Raw genomic sequence first — 9,322 nt, 5'->3', positions numbered from 1 at the left:
CACGTCCGAAGAGGCCCCCCTGGAGTCCCCCTTCGAGGAGGTCCCCACCGCCAGAGCTGGCGCAAAGAGGCCAGCCACCCCCACCCCCCAGCCAGTCTTCACGACTGGCAATATGTTCTCCGCCCTTAGCGGCGAGGAGCAAGCCCCCACGCCTTCCACTTCGGCCAAAAAGCCGAAAATTGCGTCTCCGCCCCCGACCGTGAAGCCCAAGCCACCAGCCAAGCCCGCGGCCACGGAGAAGCCAGCCCCATCTGCTGCTGGCAAGAAGCAGCAGAAAAATGCCAAGCCCCAGACAGCCCCCCATGCTGCCAAGCAGCAAAAGAAGCCCCAGCCCCAGCCCCCGGCAGGCCCAAGCCGGGACACCGCCAGGGCCAAGCCCGCCACCACCGCCGAGACCACCCCGGTCGTCGACGAGACCCCCGCCGAGCCCCGGCCCGAGCCCCGGCCCGAGCCCCAGGAGGAGACCATGGAGACGGAGGTCCCCGTGGTGACACCACGTCCCCCAACCACCCCGAAAAGCAGGATTCCGCCCATAATCCTGCGGGACGGCCAGAGATGGTCAGAAGTTTCGCGTCGGATGACGGATAACTCCATCCGGTATTCGAAGGCGAAATCCACCCCGGAAGGGGTGCGGATTCAGCCAGTCGATGTGAGCGACTTCAGAAGCCTGGTAAAACTTCTGGACAACATGAAGGTGCAGTATCACACCTTCACGCTCCCGGAGGAGAAAACTCTCCGCGTAGTCATCCGCGGCATCGCCGTAGGAGTTGCCAGCCAGGAGGTGTTGGAAGACCTGGAGTCTCTGGGTCTCCAACCAATTCAGGTCAGTCGGATGAACCGAAACGACCGCCCGATGCCCCTCGTCCTCGCCGAGATGCCCATGGCCAAGAAGGCCGAAGTCTTCGAGGTGAAGACACTTTGCGGCCTCTCCGTCAAGGTGGAGAAGCCCCACAAGAGGAAGGATGCTGCCCAGTGCCACCGCTGCCAGCGGTTCCACCACTCCCAGCGGCACTGCAGGGCCGAACACCGTTGCGTCAAGTGCGGCGCTGATCACCAGACCAGCGACTGCGAGAAGCAACGCAGGCAGCCCGCGAAATGCGCGAATTGTAGCGGGCCACACCCGGCCAGCTACAAGGGGTGTCCCAAGTTCCCCAAATCGCAGCAACAGAAGGCTTCCAAGAAGCCTCCCACATCGTCCAAGACGACCGCCCCCAGGACCGCCGCCCCCAAACGCGGTGCCCTCCCCAAGGCCACCCCAAAACCCAAACCCGCCCCCGTTCCCAAGAAGGTCGCCCTCACGGCTCGCCAACAGGCCGACCACCAGCTCCAAAAGACCCAACTGATGACCGCCATCGCCGCCGCCAAGGACTCGCAGTCCATGGCGGAAAAAATGGCGGCATTCCTTCCCCTCCTTTTTAAAAATTAGATGGGTAGTACGCCACTAATTGTAAATTCATTACAGATCGCCTTCTGGAATGCCAATGGACTCCGGAGCGGGCGTTATGAACTCGAAGAGTTCATGGAAGACCACCAGCTCGATGCCATCCTCGTCAACGAGACGAACCTCCTGTGGGACTCCCGAGATCCCAAGATGCCGGGTTACACCTTGCACCGAACGGAACGCCGGGACGGAAACGGGAGAGGAACGGCCATCTACGTAAGAAAAGAGATTAAACACTCTTCTTCCTTCGTCCCCGATCTCCGACAACTAGAAGCGACGGCGGTAACCGTTGTGACTGCGAGAGGGCCTCTGCGCCTAATCGCTTGTTACAACAATTCCAACACGCTCCAGGTTGAAGACATCGCTGACCTCGTCGCAGGCGAAGAGGCCACCATCGCAGCTGGCGATTTCAACGCCAAGCATTCGGACTGGCACAGCCGCCAGAACAACGCGAACGGAAGGCGTCTCCTAACCTTCCTCCATAACACCGCGGAAGTAGACGTCATCTCCACCGAGGAACCGACGTTCTACCACCGAGCCCGACCAGATGCACCAGGTGATGTCTTGGACATTGCCCTCGTCAAGAATCTCCGACACGAAGTGGACGTCAACGTCGTCGACGAGCTCCACTCCGACCACCTCCCGGTGATTATGCGCATCGGGAACGAACCCAACGATCCCGCGGCCAACATAATCACGACCACGGACTGGACGAAATTCGCCGAACATATCAAGGGCAACTTTGGTGAGTTTGTAACGAATTTCCAGGACAGCGAGCAAGTCGAAAGAGCAACCCTGGACTACGAAAATCGTATCCGGGCCTCCATCGACGCGACCTCAATTCGACGCCCTGTGCGGCCATTCAAACGGCCCGCGATACCACAGCGTATCGCGAATCTCATCAGGGAAAAGAACAGAGCCAGACGAACAGCACGACGAACTGGAGAACAGGACGACCGGACTGCAGCGAACCGCCTCCAATGGGAAGTCCGGCGAGCACTGCTCAATCTTAGGAACGAGCAGTGGGAACAACGACTAGAATCCCTGAACACCGTGGACGGATCGACCTGGAAAATGGCCAAAGCGCTGAGAAGCGACAAGCGGCAACTTCCACCGATCCACAGCGCGAACAACGGCATCGTCTTCACAGAAGAGGACAAAGCCGCCGCCTTCGCTCACAGTCTGGAGAACCAATGCCAGACGAACATCGACCCTGATGCAGATGACGAGCACCTGGACCTCGTCGAGGAAACCGTCGAAGAAATTCGAATGGCAGAACCCGACGAAGACGACCAGATCCGCGAAGTCCATCCCGACGAAATCCGCGAAATCATCCGACTCCTCAAACCCAGGAAAGCCCCAGGCCCAGATGGCATCCCGAACAAAGCATTGAAGAACCTCTCCGACGAAGCCATCGTCGCACTAGCAGGTATAATTAATGCAATGTTTAAATTCCGTCTTTTTCCAGCTAGGTGGAAAGAAGCCCACGTCATTTTCATCCCGAAACCGGGGAAAAATCACATTTTCCCGGAAAATCATCGACCCATCAGTCTCCTCTCGTCCGTGGGGAAGATCGCTGAACGTGTGATTCGGAAACGGCTAGCTGAGTTCGTCAACGAACGAGGCGTAGTCCCCGATGAACAGTTCGGTTTTCGCCCCCAACACTCAACCTCCGAACAACTCCTCCGAGTAGTCGAATTCGCCGCAAAATCAATTGAATGGAAACAATTGACTGGCGCGGTGTTCCTCGACGTTGCGAAGGCTTTCGACACCGTCTGGCATGATGGACTTGTTTACAAGCTTCACCAAGCAGGCGTGCCGTTGGCGATGGTGCAGCTCATCCAATCTTTCCTGGATTCCCGCACGTTTAAAGCACGCATTGGGCACGCTTTATCTGCGGAGCATCCAATTAGCGCAGGAGTCCCCCAGGGCTCAGCGCCTTCCCCGCTCCTGTACGCGGTTTTCACCGCGGACATACCCAAACTCCCCCGAACTAGCCTTGCGATCTACGCGGACGACACGGCTATCCTTACGCGCTCCAAAATGCCGCACCTCGTAACCTCCTACTTACAGGAGGCCGTGGATGCGCTGGAGGAGTGGTGCAAACGATGGCTCATTACAGTCAATCCAGAAAAGAGCACTGCGCTTCTTATCTCGAAAAGACGTATTGGGCCTGAAGGAAACGTCACGATGTTTAACCGGGTCATCCCTTGGCGGAGCCAAGCAAAATACCTAGGTGTCATCGTCGACAAACGGCTGTCCTTTATCCCTCATATTGACTACATCGTGGCCAATACGAACAAGATAAAGGGTTCGTTGTCTGCGCTGATCGGAAGGCGCAGTAAGGTGTCGATCAGGAACAAGTTGTTGCTGTATCGCGCCATCATCCGCCCCACCATGTCCTATGCTTCAGTGGCCTGGAGCTATGAACCCTCCAAAACCCAGTTCCACCGTCTGGAAGTCATCCAGACGAAAATTCTCCGACAGGTTTTCAAAGCCCCATGGTTCGTCAGAAACGCCCAACTGCTCCGAGAGGCCAACCTCCCGCCGCTGAAGGAGTTCCTGCACGAAGTCGCCCTCCGAGCCTTCAGGAAAGCTGAAGAGCACCCCAACCCCCTGGTGCGAGAAGCCGTCGACTACGAGTTCGACGAGGAAGCCCCCCCCAGTCGCAAGCGGCCCCGTAGGGCGCTGCTTGAAGACCGAATCGGCAAGTAACACCACCTGCCGTCTCCACCGACCGGCCTTTCCCGGCCTTCCCAACTTCCCGACCGCATCGCCTCCAAGGTGTTGCACATCTAACGCCAGCGCATAGCGCATTTTTTCTGTTTCAGATCTCTCCACCGGCCGCAGGACCGCGAGGAAGAGCCGAAGATGGGGGCCAACTCCTAGGCAATCAATAGCTCAACCGAGATCGGTAGCGCAGCCCCCGCTGTGTCTACCGGGATGCGCGTTATGGGTGTAAGGGACAATGTCCTGGTACCCGAGCAGAAGAAGGAGGGGTTTTAGGGCGGTAACCATTCCCCCAGTACCACCGTAGGCCGCAGAAGAGGCCTACGAAGAGGCCTACGGAGGCCTACGCAGACCACCATTACGGTGGTCTGCGTAGACATTTCCCCTCCACCAAAAAAAAAAAAAAAAAAAAATTTTCAGGCAGATGGAACGCCACCATCTCCACCTTAAGGGCTGCACTGTCTCGGTCCCCTTCTGGTGAGCACCGTACAGATGGAACTCCACCATCTCCACCTTAAGGGTTGCATTGTCTCGGTCCCCTTCTGGTCGTTTCCAGGGCTGTACTGTGTTACGGTCCCCTGCGCTGCTTCGAGATCATCACTAGGGCTGCAGTGTTTTACGGTCCCCTGCGCTGCTTCGAGATCTTCACCAGGGCTGCACTGTTTTACGGTCCCCTGCGCCGCTTCGAGATCATCACCAGGGCTGCACTGTTTTACGGTCCCCCTGCGCCGCTTCAACGACGTCATCTCCAGGGTCGCACTCTCTAGGTCCCCTGTGCCGCATCGCCGACGTCGTCATCTCCAGGGTCGCACTCTCTAGGTCCCCTGTGCCGCATCGTCGACGTCGTCATCTCCAGGGTCGCACTCTCTAGGTCCCCTGTGCCGTATCGCCGACGTCGTCATCTCCAGGGTCGCACTCTCTAGGTCCCCTATGCCGTATCGCCGACGTCGTCATCTCCAGGGTCGCACTCTCTAGGTCCCCTGTGCCGCATCGTCGACGTCGTCATCTCCAGGGTCGCACTCTCTAGGTCCCCTGTGCCGTATCGCCGACGTCGTCATCTCCAGGGTCGCACTCTCTAGGTCCCCTATGCCGTATCGCCGACGTCGTCATCTCCAGGGTCGCATTCTCTAGGTCTCCTGTGCCGCACCGCCGACGTCGTCATCTCCAGGGTCGCACTGTCCAGGTGCCCTGTGCTACATACATCGCCGCCGTCATCCCCTACGACGCTCTGAGTCCCAGGAGCCGCCACCATCCCCGACGAGAATTGCCACCACTTCGAGAACCCATACCCTACTATTGATTTGTATTGTTCTTAATATTAATAAACCGCTGAGCTACCACAAATCTGTCGCCCTAACGTGTGGCTTCGAACAAGGAAGGATACCACAATCTGGCTCCCTACCGTGGGGCCTTGAAGAAGAGAAAATACTACAAAATTATATTTCAATAAATTTTCAGTAGCGAGTTATCGATATACTTAATTGTATTTACATCATAAAATTTATTTATTTTCAAACGTCATATAACTGACACTTATATGACGTTCTTACCGGGGTTTAAGTGTCATTTCTATGACACCGTGTTTGAGCGGCACATAAGTACTACTTATACTCCGCCGGCGTATAAATAAAACATTTGTACTCCACCGGAGTATAAATATATGAAAATCATAGTGGTTGTCAACCATAGTAACCATGGTAAGTGAAATCTAGGCAATTCCTTAATGAAGCAAGAAGGTAGGAAATAATCATTTCAAAAGAAGATTAATCGTTTGAAAATAAAATATTGTATTTCATTCGGAGTCGTATGGACTTAATCGTCCATACTCCGTCCACATAAAGTATCACTTAAACTCCTAATAAAATAAATATCTATTATTTTAATTCATACTATGTCAAGTTTGACGTTTTACTGGATTCGAACGAGTCCGGTAAAATCAAAAAAACGGACAAGTCCGATAAAATTGAGCCAAAAAGGACAAGTGTTCCATTGCCGGAAGCGGCCACTGACCCTTTTGGGTCTCTTTTGCTTTACCTGTTATTGTAAATACAAATGTAAATTTAGTACTTCTGTAACCGTCCTGTATTAAACATCGAAACCGAACGCTGTCTATTATTTCCCACGCAACAAAACAAAGGTCCTTCGAGCAATATCAAAGTACAATTCGTTATTACATTGTCGTATCAACCAGATTACAAAAAACACTGGTAGGACGAGCCGAGTTGCACAAACATTGGCCCTTCGAGACGGATTGCACAAAACATTGGTCCATCGAGTCGGATTATACAAAACAATAAGTCCTGTAACGTGTTATACTATGTGTTTAAACATATGATGCTGACTTGCACGAATAAACAAATTAAAACATTTGCCAAACAGCGGTTGCTAACGATGTCACAAAAAGTGACTCGATTTGAACTTTTTCTCAAAATAGTAATAATTTTATCGAATAAAAAAATATGTTGATAGTATGAAATAAAATCCATAACGACAAACGTCCGGTAACTCTTTTCGCAGTACTCGTTTCGAAATTAAAGACTCTGCTACCTACTCGTCCTGAAACATCCCACTCGTACTGTAAAATTTGAGCTATTTAGAATAACTTTAATAACTATTTATGTTTTCATCAACACTAACAAGTATTTAAAATAACAAGTAATAATTTGTTTGTATTGTTTATTCATTATAATAATTCCATTTATTTACCAGAAACTTTTAAACGAAATAAAATCTAATCGAATAGAAATAACGGCAAAGTTGTGTCATCTGGCAACGTTGTAAATTATCTAAATGCTGACTATGAGATTTTTACACATTTTTTTCGACGCCCTCTATCGAGTGGTAGATTTATTAAATGTATTGTTGGTGTGATTTGTGTTACCTATGCGCGTGATTGGTGTCCAAGCTTTTCGCCGGCGTTTGACGGCCGACTGTTGGTGCGCCATCTCTTGTTCGCCGGCCGTTGGCCTGTTCGCTCGAAACAATAGCATGGGTCTATCTATATGTATTTAATCAATGTTTAGTGGAACACGTCCTTAGGTTAGAAGCTTGCTTTTTTGGAATCACCAGACGAGATGTGATGAACCTTGCATATCAATTGGTGGAGAAAAACAAAATATACCACAGATTTAACAATACTCTACAACGTGCTGGAAAAAAATGGTATTACAATTTGATTAGAAGACATCCCGAACTATCAGTTCGATTACCAGAAAAAACATCCATGGCTCGGGCGAAGGGTTTCAACAGGAAAAATGTTACAGACTTTTTTAACATATATGAACGTATTGTAGATGAAAATCAGTTTGACGCCGCTAGAATATACAACTTGGATGAATCAGGTTTTTCAACCGTTCGGAAAAAACCACAGAAGATTTTAGCAAGAAAAGGAAAAAAACAAGTTGGAGTAATCTCAAGCGGCGAAAGAGGAGTCAATACAACAATTGTTTGTTGTTTCAATGGTACGGGAGTTTATGTCCCACCAATGTTCATATTTAAAAGAATGAGAATGCCAGAATCTCTAAAAAATGGCGCACCGCCTGGAAGTCTTGTTGAAGTATCGGAAAGCGGATATATAAATTCTAATTTATTTACCAAATATCTGCAACATTTTGTTAAAACAATCAAACCTACAAAAGACCAAAAAGTATTGTTGCTATTAGACGGCCACGCAACCCATACAAAAAATTTGGATGCATTAGAATTAGCAAGAGACCATGGGATTATTCTATTGCAATTGCCTGCTCATGTCACCCACAACATGCAGCCTCTTGATGTCGGGTTTTTTTCGCCACTCGAAAAAAGATATGTTATAAATCAGGAAACATGGTTGCGAAGCAATCCGAGATGTGTCATTACTCAATTTCAAATAACAGCATTACTTGGGGAAGCGTACTGCGAAGCCGCCACCGTTGCCAACGCTATTGGTGGATTTAAAGGTTCAGGCATTTGGCCTGTTAGCCGACACGTTTTTAGTGATGTTTATTTTGCAGCAGCAGATATATTAAACGAAAGCGAAAATGAAAATGATACGGTTACAAGAAATGTAACGCCCATCGCTGAAATTGGGGGTACCGAAAATGTAAGGGAAACTACAGTTAGTCAAGATTTCACGATTGATGAGCACTCTAATCCAAACAATAAGACTGAAAAACAGCTGATTACTGAAGTAGAGAACAATACGAAACTAGAGACTGAGGAATTAAGACTTGATGATGAAACTGCCACTCTGCATTATTATACACCTCTAGAAATTTCACCTATGCCCAAGATAATTAAGCAAACAACAAAAAGAAAAAGAAAGACGCAAAAAACTACAATATTAACAACGACACCTTACAAGGAACAGTTGGAACAAAAGAAAAAACAGAAGACTAAGAGCAAATTTGTTGATGAACTTAAAGAACCCAAAGCAGGTTCATCTGGTTTGCGCAAGGACAAAATACCAAATACAAAACAAGACGTTATTATAGAGGCCAATGTGCAAGAATAGTACTGCTTCCTCTGCGAGGAAACAACGCTGGAAGACATGATTCAGTGCAAAAAGTGTGGATGCAAAAAATGGGTTCACGAAACATGTTCAGGAGCTGAATCGCGCACAAAGCGTTATTTATGTGATTATTGTACCTAATTATAACAGTATTGTTCAGTTTACATGTAGTTCTAAAACGTTTATTTTTGTTATTAAAATTTAATATTGTTTTTTTTTCACATTTTAAATAAAATTATGTTCATTTCATGCATTTTTACCAAGAAGGTCCAATTTAAGAACCGGTGGTCCAATTCAAGAATATAGTGGTCCAATTTAGGAACCCAGTCTCCTATTTTGGACCACTTGCAGAGCTTCAAAAATTATTTTTTTTAACCAATTTGGATGTTTCAAAAAATTCTAACAAAATTACCAAACATTGAAAACATGTCAAAATTAATGGCTCAACACTAGATAAGTTAATATCGTATTGCATTTTGGTTTTAACTGAAAAAATCTGCCACTAGGTCCGAATGAGGGAACTTTCCCCTAATTAGTTTCAGCGCCAACATTCATACGGTCGCGTTCTTCATTTCTAATATGCACATCTAAAGAATTCATTATTTGAGTATATAATTTTGAAACTGTAGCAGGCCCCAAATCTATATATAAACTATGATCAT

General features: G+C 48.9%; 1 protein-coding gene across 1 annotated transcript; it reads left to right on the top strand.

Moving 5' to 3' along the window:
• The first annotated feature begins 7,250 nt into the window (after positions 1-7,250).
• On the top strand, positions 7,251-8,663 carry LOC135143825 (uncharacterized). Its single transcript, XM_064075765.1, has one exon. The coding sequence runs from the start codon at positions 7,251-7,253 to the stop codon at positions 8,661-8,663; it is 1,413 nt and encodes a 470-aa protein (XP_063931835.1).
• The last annotated feature ends 659 nt before the right edge of the window (positions 8,664-9,322 follow it).

The sequence above is a fragment of the Zophobas morio genome, unplaced genomic scaffold, assembly GCF_036711695.1.
Source record: "Zophobas morio isolate AGI-343-1 ecotype UQ-CSIRO unplaced genomic scaffold, CSIRO_AGI_Zmor_V1 ptg000076l, whole genome shotgun sequence".
Taxonomy (NCBI): Eukaryota; Metazoa; Arthropoda; class Insecta; order Coleoptera; family Tenebrionidae; genus Zophobas; species Zophobas morio.
This window is presented reverse-complemented; position numbering and strand designations above follow the sequence as displayed.